At 35.2% G+C, this 16,240-nt stretch overlaps 1 protein-coding gene across 6 annotated transcripts in view; it reads right to left on the reverse strand.

The window, feature by feature from the left end:
- Positions 1–16,240, reverse strand: part of INPP4B (inositol polyphosphate-4-phosphatase type II B) — an 830,315-nt gene that overhangs the window by 143,324 nt on the left and 670,751 nt on the right. For all 6 annotated transcript variants that reach the window (XM_004768442.3, XM_004768441.3, XM_004768440.3 and 3 more), the window contains one exon: positions 11,976–12,084. In XM_004768442.3, the coding sequence (XP_004768499.1) occupies positions 11,976–12,084 (109 nt within the window). The remainder of the gene's footprint in view (positions 1–11,975; positions 12,085–16,240) is intronic.

Raw genomic sequence — 16,240 nt, forward strand, 5'->3', positions numbered from 1 at the left:
CCCCACTTTTCCTCTCTCTCTTTCCCTCATTTCCAGATTCTTTACACTCTTGGAATTTTTGAGCCAAGGACAGTGAATGTCATTACCATACATGTGTGTGCTGCACAGAAACTTGGAAGTCTTCCTTGATTACCCTAGATTTTTACCTCCCACTCCAAACAAACACAAAATCTAAACAATTGCTAACCCCTCCCAAGTATCTGTAACCAGTCTCTTTTTTTGTATCTGTGCTGACACCACTGGAAGCTAAGCCATCCTTCTCCTGATAGAACCACTGCAATAACTACTTATTAGCACAGACCTCATGACAGGGGAGAAGACACTGAATTGTTCAGGCAAAGTCCCATCTAACAAAGATTTTGCAATAACAGTTTTTTTTTTTTTTTTTTTTATGCTATGCAAGCCAGTTGTGTGATTCTTCCATGACATAGTCCCATACAAACCTTTTTGTTTTCTTTTCAAGTTAATACTTTTACTACTTTAAAGCTCTGGAAAACACAGCGTTTTTTATTTACTGAGAATTTACTTATAGATGATTTTCTTTTCTATTGTTTGCTCTCTTTGAGACCAATCGATATTAAATATCTAAACTAATAGAGAAATTTAAAAATATGCTGGAAATTTCTCAGTGTTTAATCTGAGTACAAGAGTTCTTCTTGGAATTAAATGCATACTAGTTGAGATGACATTACAGTGTCATGATTTAAATTTTTTTTTTTTTAGTTTACAATGAAGGAGAAATACAACTTTGGATTTTTAAAAAATAAGTCCTCAAACCATATTATCTTTTCATATTTAGTTCTTTAAGTAAGAAAAGCTTCTTCATGTAATTTGCTTATTAGATTTCACACAATATCTTTTAAGGCTAATCTTCCTGATGATTACTTTTTCTCTCCGATAAAAGCAGAAATCGTATTTTAATAGTTGTAAAATTAAAACGTTTAATTGTGAAAGTCAAATTAGGCAAATTATCTTCCTGAAAGATAGTGATGATATACTTCATAAATCATTCCTTAAAATCTCAAGATTTTAACCACTCTTTCTAATAATCTAATGATTTCAGAAGAAATCAGCCGCATCTATAGTGCAAACAAGGAAATGGAAGGGTGAGAAGTTCAATGGCTTTCTGAAATCCTCCAATAGGACTGATGATGTGTTTTATCATTTTAGACACTTTTCTCTTCACCAAATTTATTATCACTAGAAATTCTAGGTCATTTAACAGACTTATTTTCACTTACAATTAAAGTCATTTCTTTAAGGGAAAGATTTAATTTTAAGAATTCTGCAATTGTCATACTACATACAGTGCTTTTTGCCTACACTTCAGATCACACTTGGCTTCACAAGCTTTTTGGTTGGTGATTGGAAAAATGTCACCAACTGAAATGTTAAAGTCACTACTGCATTACTAATATTGAATCAGATTTTACGCTAGGCTGATTTTACAGAATTTATTATCTATCCCCTTTCAGAACACATAAAAGTATATTTTCCCTTCCTAGTGAGGTGCAAGCAAACACTAACGTTCTAATACTTGAAAAAAAATGGCTGCTTTTAAAGCTTATGAGACATTTTCTACAAATATTCCTCTATTTCTATTTCCCAACTCCACAATTATTTCCTATGTTTCTGCTACCTGATACAACCACACTGGTCTATTCAGGCAGAGGAAAGATAGTCCTGTGATAGGTAATCCTTTCACTTCTTTTATTCACCCCCTCAGCAAACACTTAGACGTTAGCTCCTGAGGATACTGTGGTAAACCACACACATGGTCCAGAGGGGAAGACAGACAATTAGGGATGGCTGCATACAGAAGTCTTAAAGCAGCAGTCTAGCCAATGGGTCAAAAAAGGCTTTCAGACAGCCCTGAAACTGAGGAAATTTAGTCTGGTTCATATAGAGGATGGGGTGAAAGATGAAAATGGAGAAGAAAGTGGGACCAGATGACACATGAATATATTATGCGCCTTGAACTTTATACTCCAGGCAAGAGGTAGCTAAGAAATGTTCAACATTATGAAATCACAAGACTGTATCTGTCTTTTGGAATTATTACTCCAACCAAAGTGAGAAAAACAGATTGGATGAGAGCCAGTCTGGAAAGAGATTAATCTCTTAATCTTGCCAAATTAAGAGATTTGGCAGTAGAATATTTAAAGGATGGTGATTTCATGCGTTAGAATTGTCCGAACCCATTATTTATTATTGAAATAAATGACTTCCTGAAAAATAAGAAGGTGGAACTGAAAGAACTGATTTTATTTTATTGGAAGAGGAAGCAAGGGAAGAAAAGTAGTCAATGATTTCCAGATTCTAAAATGAACATCTAGGTGAACGGTGGTGACTTTTATTAAGAAAAGAGATTCTCAAGAGAAGTTTGAGGGAAAGAGATCGAGAGATGATTGAATATGTTGACATTGAAATGGTTGGATGATAGCATTAATGTAGAGCTGTCTGCTAGATGGTTGTCAGTGCATGTCTGGACCTCATGAGCCATAGCTGGGCTTCACACAGAGATGGTGTCAGTAGCCCAGAGCCTGAGAATATGTGGGCAATTAGGCATTTTATACACATTGATACAACTATTTTGGAGGGAAACATGGCAACATCTCTAAAATTTACCACCTCAACTAAGAAATTCTACTTTTAGGAGTTTATCAAAAAAGAAATACAGTTTTTAGGGACATAAAAATAAGGGTGTATCCTGTGAACATGTGTAGTTATAACAAAAAAATTAGAAATCACCTAAATGATCACCAATATTGTATTGTTAGATAATTATGCTACACTTAATCGATAAAATGTACATAGCTTTTAGAAAAAATGAGATCTACATGAATTGAAATGAGGCACTGCCAAAACACTTTTCTGAGTGAAAATATACCTGTTTACATATTTTACATAAATAATAGCTAGTATCTGTTAGGCCCTCATTAAGTACCAGGCACTGTTATAAAACATTTGGTGTATATGAAATTATCAAATCTTCAGAACAACCCTATGAGGTAAGCAGTACTTCCAAACCACAAATGAGGAAACTAAGTTATAGAGAGGTGAGGTAGTTTGACTAATGTCACAAAGCAACTCTGTGCTCAAGCCACGATTCCATCCATTTAGGGAGTGGAGTCTATGAATTTCTAAAATGAAAGTTTCTGCATTAACCTAGTATGCAGCCAGAAAAAACTAAACTTCGTTATGGAAAGTTCAAGAACATCACAATCCCTTGAACCTTGAGTTTGCGGACTGAGTCATAGCCATTGAAAATTCAAATGGTTGGACGCCTAGAAGAAATTACACAGGGAAATACATTTAGCTGTTCTAACTGATTTATTCTAGGTAGAGATAGCAGAAGAGGTAGGCTTTTCAGTTGAAATGCTTCTTTATTCTTTAAATTTGTGTGCTACAAGCAAATCTTGTTTTTGTTATTCTCTTTAGTTAAAAAGAGAATAAAGAAGGAGAAAAACTGCACCACAAATTCATTTAGGGTCATATTCAACTTAGAAATATCCCTCTATTTCCTTCTATCACAGGAAGCTCAATGCCTTGCAATCCTAATCATGCCATTTGCACAGTATGTTGAAGTCTCAACATGACTATTTATTTAAACACAGTTTATTTTCTTGTTATTCCAAACTATATGTATGTAAGAGATAAAAATCCACTTTCTCTGGAAGATTTGATGCTGTTTATACAGGGAGCTAGCTACATGCAGGGAACTGTCATGGAGACATGGGCCATAGTTTTGGCAGCCCTCACTTTGTATTGGCTCAAAGATGAACTGAGCAGAGAGCTAAGAGTGGCTGAGGAAGACTAAATCATAGGTGGAAGAAAATATATCCCCAAGGAATCAACTTATAATCTACACGAAGAGTGAAATTGCTATCTCCTTGAAAATCACGTATTGCCAGGTGTTGGTTCAAAAGAAAAAAATGAATGGGTAGATACCTAGTCTTTATTTCCATAGAGCCTATATGATATAAAGTGGGTTTTTTTTTCCTGTGGTATAAAGTATTTTTTTCAAAAGGAAAGAAAATATATTTGGAAGTGAATAGGACATGAATTTTAACTATAACCTATAAGACTGATATTTTAAAATAGACTACCTCTAGTGGATTGGTCATGACTTCCAAAGAACCACAAACACTTAGATTTTTTTTTTCAATGTAGAGCATTCAATTGATATACTTTGAAGAATTAACCATTTTAAACCATTCTGAATTTTTAAGCTTATAAGAGAAAAAAAATAAGGGTGTAAATTATATGTGTAAAAATGAACTAGATGAGACCACACTTGTATGCCAGCAGGGACTGTCTTGTTCAGAAAGGAGATTAGAGGCAATTTTAATCTTTATTTTGACTTTTCTACATTTTCCAATAAAAATACACATAAAACTGAAATAATTCAATTTAAAAAATGGACAGAAGATACAAACAGATATTTCTCCAAAGAGAACATATAAATGGCTAACAGACACATGAAAACATGCTCTATATCACTCATCCTCAGGGAAATGCAAATCAAAACACAATGAGCTATCACCTCACACCTGTTCAAATGGCTAATATTGAAAACACAAGGAACTATAGTGTTGGTGAGGATCCAGAGATAAAGGAATGCTCTTGCACTGTTGGTGGGAACACAAACTAGTATAGTCACTGTGGAAAACAGTATGGAGGTTCCTCAAAAAATTAAAAACGGAACTACCTTGTGATCCAGTAATCACACTACTGGGTAGTGTGCTCTCTGATAAATAAATAAAATCTTAAAAAAAAAAAAGGGTGGTATATTTATACGATGGAGTATTATTCAGCCATATAAAAAAGAAAGAAATCTTGCCATTTCCAATGACATGGATAATAGAAAGTATAGAAAGTATAAAAAGAAAAATACCTATGATTTTGCTCATGTGTTGAATTTAAGAAACAAAACAAATGAGCAAAATAAAAAAAGAGAGAGAACAAGAGACAAACCAAGAAACAGACTCTTTACTATAGAGAACAAACTGATGGTTACCAGAGAGGAGGTGGGGGGGGGGATGGGTTAAATAGTTGATGGGGATTAAGGATGGTACTTGTGATGAGCACAGGATAACATATGGAAGTATTGTTTCACTATATCATACACTTGAAACTAATATACTGTATATTAACTACACTGGAATTAAAATTAAAAAAGGAAATAATTAATAGAAAATATTTTTAAATTCACATTATTTAAAGATCAAAATATTTCTAATGAAAAGATATATGGCATGATCTCTTGGTACACAGAAAATATAAACAGAATCGTGATCTCAGACTAAACTGGTCTGCTAGTGAACAAGACAAATTTCTAAGAGAAATCCAGAGATCAAGCTAGAGATAGCAAAAGAACTTCAGTAGAAAAAAAAAAAGAAAGAAAGAAAAATTCATTCTCCAAACAAATCATGGATGCAGTTTTACTCCTTTCACTGAATATATTTGAATCACTAATTCCCTTTCATTTAAAAAATGAGAATCTTAGTCTTAAGTATGAAAACGAAAGGTTTAAAACAAATTTTTTTGTAACTACTGCTTAGTTACTGGAGAGAGTACAAAAAAAGATAAGTTGGAAAACTGTTTTGTTTAGACATCTCAGCTGTTTAATTTATGTTTTATTTCCCCAAATTAAGCAGTGGTTAGTGATTCTATCAGAAGGATACATATATCAAAGGTAGTGGTATGAGGTGTTGCATCCAGGTCCCATTTCTGGCTAAATGAATGCCTGCCTCACTGTAGGCTACACAGAGCTTCCTTGCCTAATGCAATAGTTTTCCTTTTACGCAAGAAGTCTTCTTCCTAAAATAGAGAATGAGGAAACATCTTCTCCTTACAATAGGAAAATTTCCCTCAGGGTTTTTGTCATATGACCACATAACCATTGATCTCATAAAGGTAATACTGGTTTGTTTAACCCTATGTATTAATATTCTGCTTTCCATCAGAAAAGTCCCCCAAATTGTAATACAGACTCAGGTTGTGGCAGGCTCAAGGCTAGCCTACAATATTCCTGTCAGTAAAATTTTAGTTCATTTTCCTTATGACTTTTCCAAGTGATCTTTTTCTTTTTTGTTTTTCCATTTGAAATCATGGGGTAGTAAATGTTGACTGTGTTCCTATCTGGAACAGATGGGGGAGGGATGGGAACACCAGAGCATGTCCACAGGCATGTGACATTAGGTCATTTGCAGGGAGTTGGCTCTGAGTTTACTCCAAATGAATAGGCAGATCACAGGGAATTAATATTTTCACATGAAGTTGACATTGCCCTTCACTGGCACTTTTTCTTCTTTATAAAGATTCTTGGTTTTCATTAAGGTACTTTTCCATCTTAAGGAAAAGGTTATGTTTTTAGGTCATGATCGTACTCAGTCAAAGTTCTGAAATTCCTGCTGAAATCACAAATGTTCAAAGCAGGCAAAACATGTGTTGTTGTGGCAATTAACCCCCTTTCTTTTAAGCAACAGCAGAAGTAAAGAATTGATCATATTTTGGGGGAGGAATCCACAAGCTTTAAAGAGCTTCCATGTAAATTACTGACTCCAGGAAAGTTTGATGTAACATTGTTTGATGTTTCATGTAACAACTGAATACACAGCCTACAAACATCCTAATTTTGGTCCTTTAGAAAAATAACATGTGCAATTAGGGTTTTGTCTCAGAAAAATCTCATGTTTATGGCATGAAAACCCTTATAATATGTTCAATTTTATTTGTTCACATGTTACTCAAGCCCACGTTTTCTCAGATCAAAATTGTTATATCTTTATTCTGATCTTGGTGCTGTTTTGCAACTATTAATGATTTGGGGATTCTTTAAAGACACATTTCCACTAAGCAAGATGTAATATTTTTCTTCTTATATCAACAGATATTACCTTGTATAAATTTTCTTTCTTCCTGATACATCTCAATTGAGAGTCTATATTGAATATTTTTCAAGTGTAACTCTACTGTGTCACTATTCTTGTTTCTATTCTCCACGCCCCATAGTTTTCTCCCAGCACTATCCACTCACATCTATCTCTTGCTACACATCATTCTTACCTGGGAATCTTTTAAAATATACCCATACCTGGGCTTTATTCCCATGACTTTCACTTAATTTGTCTGGGGTGATATCTTGGCAGAGATAAAAATGTTCTAAAGCTCCAGAGGTAATTGTAATATGCAGTCAAGGTTGAGAAGCCCTACTTTATGTAATACTGATTGTACTGAATTATTATTATTTGTGAAACTTGATCTCCCACTGGTGTTTTCAGCACTTTAAATCAGAGACTGTAACTGATTCATATGTGAATTCCAATGCCTGCTGAATTTGAACTTGTATACCAAATACTCTCTGGGGAACTCCAAAAGATCCAAATTTATCTCTTCATCAAGGGAATCACAAACTGTTACAGGAGTATCACACAAGAACAAACCTAATACATCATAACCCTGACCTAATAAGGCTATAAGGGGAGTAAAAATAAAATATTAGGAATAGGAAGTCAAATCAACTTGGGAAATCAGGAAGACATAATGGAGAGGGTAGACTCTTAGGACGGATGATGCGCGGAATTTTGAATAGGATTTTGTGTATGTTTTTGACAGAAAGAAACAGAAAATAGGGGGAAGATGAAAACAGAAGAATTTCTTATATAAGGGAAATGAGAAAGGAAAGAAGAAGAGGTGGAAAAGTGTGAGGTCCATTAAGGAAACAGTTTATATAGCATTTAAGAAGCAACTATAGGAGAAGGTGTGATTGGTGAAAGTAGAAAGTTGGTGGAGCGAGATCACAGATGCTTTGAAGGCCCAGTGGATGACTGTGGAACCCCTGAAGGTTTCTGAACAGAGAAATACACTCAGACACTTGTTCTTTAAAAAGATCACTCTTCTTATTAATTATCTTGTAGCTTTTAAAATGCATTTTTATGTGATCTAAGCTACATTATATGAACACTATAAGCGAGGCTTGCTCTTTTTAAAATATTTTATTCATTTATTTATTTGAGAGACAGAGAGAGAGAGAGACAGAGAGAACATGATCGCAGGAGGGGGAAGGAATAAAGAGTGAGGGAGAAGAAGATTCTGTGCTGAGTGAGAGCCCAACGTGGGGCTCCCCTCCAAGACCCTGAGATCATGACCTGAGCTGAAATCAAGAGTCAGAGTTTAACCAACTGAGCCACACAGGCGCCCCGGTAAGCAAGGCTTTCTTATACTAAAACCCTTCTCATTATGTATTCAATGTTTCATCAAAAGACAGATCCCTGAGGAACAGACACATAAATTACACATGTTCTCACAGGACAATAGTTCATTAGCATAGCTAAGATGAAAATAAATGGAGGTGAGGTAGTGTAACAGCTATAGTCAATCCCTTAAAAAACTGGCCTAAAATATTTGACTGTCTTTTGGGGAAGTAGCAAAAGAACAGAGCTGAAGAAAATTCCTTCACCTAATATGCTTTTCTGCACTGCCAAATGTAAATAAGTGTGTTAGTCTAAGTTACTCATTTCATATAGTCATATTTACTCCTGTTATTGCTTTTGACTGACAAATGCAATATTTGTTGTTGAAAGAATCTACAGAAAAATAATTTGCATAGTATGATGTCACTTCATGCTGGAAGTCTTTGTTTATATCACCTCTTAACTTGATGGACTGGCTGAAACCATGCTTATCTGTGTATTGCCTCAGCAAGCCGTATTTGTCCTGTATCACTGCCCTATGGAATACTTTTTGAGATTCACAACATACTGTTTTTTAATTAAAAAACTTCTTTGCATTTTATCAATAAAGTCATTAGTAAGATAATGGGATAATAACACATATGAAAAACCTAAAGCAAATTAATGTTTATAAGCATTGGATGCTCTTTTTCCTTTTATTTTAAATTTGATCCTAAAAGTGGTGTGTGTGTGTGTGTGTGTGTGTGTGTGTGGTTATAGGTATATAAACATCCCAGTGAGAGGTGAGGAATAGTAAAAAATTCAGATATTCATGGAGATATTTAAGACTCAAAAAATATTATTCAGAGTCTAATCACACAACTCAATATTTTCTGTAATAGTATAGTAGCATATAGTAGTATTTTAGGATTTTACAAAGTTACACAGTTAGGTTCCATGTATCATCATATGCCAACTCTTTATATGCTCAACTAGATTTTATGTGCCCTGTGGACAGTTTTCAGTCTTTTAACTGTGTTATAAACTCTAACATTTGATTGAGAAAAACAAATAGATTAGATGAATTCTCAAGATTAGAGACTTCCAGTTCCAGGCAAGATGGAGTAAATATAATCTATTTTACTTCTCTAATTACAAAAAATACTCTAGACAAAAGCTGTAAGTCATTTATCAGAAGGATCTCAGAGGTGGAAAAAGGAGAGCACTTTGACTGGGCGCCTTTGGACTAAAGGAATAACACGATAGTGAGTTCCATAGTTTTGTGTTTTTTTTTTTTTCCTTGTCTCATATCCCAGTGATGCAAAATGCCAGGTAAAAGTGGCATCCAAGAAAAGCCAGACAACTAGTAAAGGGTGGCCAAGCAGAACAGAAAAGTTTCACTCATACTTGTCTATTCTGTGGGTGATATCAGAAAAATGGCAGGTTGTTCCCCCCACTTAAATAATGGTGCAGCAAGGGGTCAGTGAGAAAAGCCCCTCCCTGGTACAGTCCCTGGGTAGAAACCTGTATTCCACTCCCATCCCCATTTCAGCAAAGAGATGGCATCCTTTCCCTATGAGGTCTGTGATAACTGGCTGCCCGCCTCCATGACTTAAATAGGAGCGCCTCTCCTCTCAGAGCCCCTGGTTGCAATTCTGATTTCTACTCCCTGCTGAAATAATAAGGCAACAGAATAACTTTCTGCAGCAGAAGGTTTTGGGGGAGGGTGTGACTATTACGAGATCACCTGAGGGAGTTCCTCGGTGGTAATGGAATAGTCCTTTGATGATTAGTGGAATAGTCCTAGTGGAATAGTGGAATAAAGGAATTAGTCCTTTGATGATAGTTACTCTAATCTACACCTGTGATAAAATTTCATCGAATTCTATCTATGTCCTCTCAACCAACCCACCAAACACAAAAATGAAACCTGGAGTAATCTGAATAAGGATTGTATCTAAGTTAATAGTATTGTACCAAAGTCCATTTGTTCTTTCTCTTCCCTTCTCTTCCCCTTCCTCCCCTTTCTTCCCTTCCTTCTTTTCCTCCCTCCCTCCCTCCCTCCCTTCCTTCCTTCCCTCCTTCCATGCTTGTGTGTTTTTTTTTTAATGAGAGAGAAGGAGAGAGAGTGAGCGAGCATGTGAGTGGGAGAGGGGTAAGCAGTACAGAGAGAGAGAGAGAGAGAGAGAGAGAGCTAATCTTAAACAGGCCCCATGCCCCGTGTGGAATGCAGTGCAGGGCTCATCTCACAACCCTGAGATCATGACCCCAGCTGAAATTGAGACTCAGAAGCTTATTGGACCTGAGCCACCAGGCAACCCCAAAGTCAATTTCTTTAAAACAAGAAAAAACATATAGCTATATTATTAGTTTATATTTAATATAATAGTCTATTACTTATTCAATTCTAACTTACTTTAAGTAATTTTTTTTTAAAGAGAGAGACAGTGCCAGCAGGGGGAGGGGCAAAGGGAGAGGGAGAGAGAGACTCTCAAGCAGATTCCTCCCTGAGTGTGGAGCCCAAGGCAGAGCTCCATCTCAGGACCCTGAGATCATGACCTGAGCTGAAATCAAGAGTCAGAAGTTCAACCAACTGACCCACCCAGGTGCCCCAATTTGACCGCTTCCAAATTTCTGAATGCTTTCTTCCTGAACATCTGGACACTGAATAACAAATGTGTTACGTGATAAAAACTTTTTAGAAAATTCTGTTTCTGCCACTCACATTTTCTAATACTATTACTAAACCAACTATGACTAAGAACAACTATTTTCCCCTAATTTTCAAAATTTGGGACTGTAATCCAAGAAGAGTAACAACCTTAAAAGGAAAGGAAATTTACCCTTCACACCTGAATAACACTCTTGATGGTTTACATGAATATAGGCATATTACAGGATAAACTCAGTATGTGGGGGTCAGTATGTGGGACTGAACTACTGATGCAATATTTTAAAATAACTGAGCACACAAAAAATTGAAGTATAATAAAATTATAAGTGACAGTGATAATACTTTGGTTTTTGTGTTATGCCTTATCCCTAAGGAATACAAGATTACTGATTTAATCTCACCATTTAACAGAGTTCTACATTGATGTCTCTTTTTCAAATGACACGATTAAATGATAGGCAGTTAGGTGCCTGGCCTTCAGCCCCAGTGGAAATCACTAGTATGGTCAGAGTCGTAATTGGGACTCATGCTCTCCATCAAGTGTCTTGGGCTTCACAGTTAAAGTAGATCATTTTCAACTAAATCTCCACATGAATACCATTCCATTGAATGAGCCATAGTTGATACCAGAATAGATCTTATTTTTTGGTAGCATAGTTTCCAGAAGATTTTTCTGCCAGCATAGTGCTACTCCATAAGCAACACACTCAGGCACTTCATGTATTCTTTTCTTTTCTTTTTTTTTTTAAAGATTTTATTTATTTATTTGACAGACAGAGATCACAAGTAGGCAGAGAAGCAGGCAGAGAGAGAGGAGGAAGCAGGGTCCCTGCTGAACAGAGAGCCCGATGCGGGGCTCGATCCCAGGACCCTGGGATCATGACCTGAGCCGAAGGAAGAGGCTTTAACCCCCTGAGCCACCCAGGCACCACAGGCACTTCATGTATTCTAATTTCATTTTTGTTCCAATATTTTCTTGGCCATTAGGCAACTTGAAGGTACTTAATGGGTTGGAGATGTCAAGAACTATTCATTGCGATGGACCAAGCTTCTTCATCCTAACCTTATAAACAAACTTTCCCAAAGGGAAGTTAGTATCATTAATGCATCATGTCATCACTTACTTTCGTCTTTCCATTTCAAATCGATGGAGTAGTTTCCGAAGACCACCATTCTTAAATCCCTGAAAATGGGCAGCTGGGGCTCCCACAGTGATGACATCGTAGAGAGCGTCTGGAACAGGAATGGACAAGGAGATGAACACTTTGCAAACATTTGTCTCCAGCATGCTATCTGCATTGAAGCATACACACTGTGGGAAGTTTGAGAAATTATTCTGTTTAATTTTGCAGGAGTAACTATGAACTCTCATCTCAAGGGGGCAAGAGGAGCTAATCAATCTTTCTAAAAGCCACCTGTGCACCAAAACAAGTCAAAATATTTCTTTGATTTATGACTACATCTTAATTATATGCTACTGTGTGGAACAGTATGTTCCCTCATTCTTCTATATACTTACTGAGATAACATGTTAATTGGCCTTTTGTGTATTTTACTTTATTGAGTTTTGCATCATTTAATTTGCAATCATATTGAAATTGAACAATAATGAACAATCTTTACAGAGAAAATTTACAGAGGAAGAACAAAAATATTAATTCATCTTGGCTCAAGGGCAGAACAGTACTAGTACATTTTTAAAAAATCTATACAGAGTAGTTTCCTGTCTGTGTATACTAAATCTTACACAGTTTTGAACGTAAGCTTTTGCAATTTTCTTAGATGACATGGAAAAAATACATAAAATGTCTCTAGATCTATTTTCCACCAAGATTTTTTTGTATTTTTTTTAATAAAAAATCCATACATTTAAATTGAAACTCAATCCTTTGATCTTGAACGCCATCAAGTTTGGTACATATTAAGTTTATTGCTTCAAAACACAGCATCATTTTTACCTTCTAATGAAAAATATCCCCATAAGAAGGAAGACAGAGTGAACATTTCTTGTTAAACTACATTTTATTTGAGAAACCTAATTTCATAGGAGATCCTTTCCAAATTGATTTTGGTATTGACACTGGTTGTTTTTCAGTTCCCGTTTACAGGGAAAACATAAATTATTTTATTAGCTTCAGGTAAACACCATAACTTCTTTATACTGGTTCAGTCCAAAGGCATCTAAAATATTTTTCTTAATAAAAAATGTCTTCAAGTGAAAGTCTTCAGGAGAACCGAGAGAACTCAAGGTCACACAAACAAAAGAAAACAATACAGAAAGCAAACAAATAAAAAAAAAAAAAACCCAGAATGGAACCCAAATCAACCTATCAATAAGGCACTTATTGAACAGCCATCAATAGATGGCTAGAGTGATAATCTCTTGCCCTTTTAAAAAGTCGCTAATAAACTAGAAGTTAGCTTTTCTTAATATAGCAGAATATTAGACTTGCATGAAACTTAAAGACTTTATTATCCAAGAGATTAATCTAGGGTTATGAAAATAGTTTCGGGAAAGTCCATAAGTATGTGAAAATTGTATATCTGTTCTACTTCATGGAAAAGGGTCACAGATTTCTCAAATGGTCATGAAAGCACCCAAAAGTTCCCAAAACAAAATTCTAGTCTACCTTCATTTATCTGATGAGAACTCTGAGAACCTTGAGAAATGACCTGCTTTGTCTGAAGTGCCAAAGACCTTATACCCACAGTCTTCTGATATCTAATCCAGGGATGGAGAGCCAGGGGTTTCAATTAGTGACTGGAACCTAGCAAAACACCTGACCACAAACAAGTTGCTAAGGCCCTTTGCAGAATCTTAGAAGAAGAGGCTCATATACAGGAAGAACTCCAAACTTAAGTTGCACTAGCTTCCTAGTGAATCTGACTCTTCAACTCACATATAGTTTTAGCATTTTCCAAAGCTACTTTCTAGGAGCAGAAATTTTCTCTTTGTTCATCATCCACTCTGCTCAGGGGAATTTTAGTCACCTATGAAGGAACCATGAAACTTGGAAGCAGCAGGTAAAGGAAGAGAAGCAAGTTACTCAAATATTGTCTACTCTTCATAATAAAGAGCTGATTAATTTTAAATCTAAAAGAAGGCCTGTGTGTTTCTTGAATCCAACTATAATGAAGAACTTCCAAAGTTATAAACAAGTTCTTTCATATCCAAAGTTCTGACTTTTACTTGTTTCCATTCTTTTTTTTTAATAAACCATGCTATTTCTCCTGGTCTTTCTTTCCCTTTCTTTCTTTCTTTCTTTCTTTCTTTCTTTCTTAGATTTTTTATTTATTTAAAAATAAAAGAGAGAGAGAGAGATCACAAGTAAGGCAGAGAGGCAGGCAGAGAGAGGAAGGGAAGCAGGCTCCCGGCTGTGCAGAGAGCCAAATGCAGGGCTTGATCCCAGAACCCTGGGATCATGACCTGAGCTGAAGGCAGAGGCTTTAATCTCAGGTGCCCCTTGTTTCCATTCTATTTCCTGTTTGTGAGCTCATCCATGTTGTAGGTGTTCAAAAATGTCAATAAATAAATATTTTGAGGCCCATTTCAGTTTCTCTTATATGTCCTTATAGATCATGTAAGGTATTATTTTTTTTAATTGAAGAAATAAAAAAATTATATATACTATCCAGAAAAAAAACATATTGGAATCTGAAATATATATATCTCAATGGGATGAGGATGAATACATATCCATCCATGGACCATATTCTATAAAAGTACAAAGAGAATTTATGATAATTCACATGCGAAAGAATGAAATCAGACCCTTGTCCTATGGCATGCACAAAAATCAGCTAAAAAAATGGATTAAAGGCTTAGACATAAGACCTAAAAGTATAAAACTCCTAGAAGATAACAGAGGAAAATTTTATGATGACTGGTCTTTACAGTGATTTCATAGATGCGACACTAAAAGCATAAGCAACAAAATCAAGCAGAACTACATCAAACTGAAAAGCTTCTGCATAATTAAGGAAACTATAGACAAAAAAGTCAACATACAGAAGAGGAGAAAATATTGGCAAATGATATATCTGATGAGAAGTTATCTCCAAAATATATAACGAACTCCTATAACTCCATAGTAAAACAATTAATAACCTGACTAAAAAATGGGCTAAAGGCTTGAATAGACAGACATTTTGCAAAAGAAGACATACAAATGGCCAACAGGTATATGTCAAAATGTTGAAGGTTATTATTCATCATCAGGAAAATGCAAATCAAAACTACAATGAGATACCATCTCACACCTGTAAAAACGGCTTCAATCAAAAAAACAAAAGACAGTGTGTGTTAGCCATGATGTGGACAAATTGGAATACCTGCACAGTGTAGAACTATCATGCTTCAGCAATACCAGTTCTGGGTATTTATACAAAGGAACTGAAATTAGGATCTCAGAGAGATATGAGTGCCTCCACGTTCATGTAAGCACTATCCATAATAGGCAAGAATGCCCATCAGTGGGTGAATGGATAAAGAAAATGAGCTGTATATGTATAATGGGATACTATTTAACTTTAAAAAGAAAGGAACTTCTGTAATATGTGACAATATGGACAATCCTTGAGGTTATTAAGTGAAATAAGCCACAGAAAGACAAATAATGCATGATTCTACTTGTATGAGGTATCTAGGCTAAATTGCTGTCAATGTTTCTATAAAATTTGAATTCAGTTTTATTTTTTATCTTTGTTTTTTAAATTTGAAGTTTTAATATGCTAAGATAGGAAGAAATACAGAATTCCTTTAAAAATGTCTCACCACATGAAAAAAAGCAAGCCTAGTAACTCTGTGAGATGAATATGTAAATTAACTTAGCTATAGTAATCATTCGCTATACATATGTATAGCAAAATAACATATTTGAAAATATACATAATTTTTATTAAAATACAAAAACATATTTATTGTTTAAATACTTTTGAAAATTTTTATTTTTGAGATAATTTTGGATTTCCAGAGTTGTTGCAAAATTAGAACGCAGTTCTGTATACCCTTCACTATGTTCCTATGTTAATATCTTATACAGTCAGAGATTATCAGGACTAAGAAACTAATCTTGTGCTATAACATTAAATAAAGTAGATAATATGTTAAAATTAGTTTTTCTCTTTGTTCTTTACCCTTTGTTCTTTCAGGATCCAGTCCAGAACTCCACATTTCATGTTGCTATCATCTAGTCTTCTCCAATTCATGACAGTTCCTCAGCATTTCATTTTTGACCTTGACACTTTTGAAGAGTACTGGTTCCTTAATTTGGGTTTGTCTTATGTTTTCTCATAATTAGACTGAAGTTCCGCACTGTTGAGTAGGATACTATGGAAGCGATATGCCCTTCTCAGTGCGTTATAACAGGGAGTATGTTAAGTTGATATA

Source organism: Mustela putorius, unplaced genomic scaffold (genome assembly GCF_011764305.1).
Source record: "Mustela putorius furo isolate JIRA1106 unplaced genomic scaffold, ASM1176430v1.1 tig00000083_pilon_pilon_pilon, whole genome shotgun sequence".
NCBI classification, from domain to species: Eukaryota; Metazoa; Chordata; class Mammalia; order Carnivora; family Mustelidae; genus Mustela; species Mustela putorius.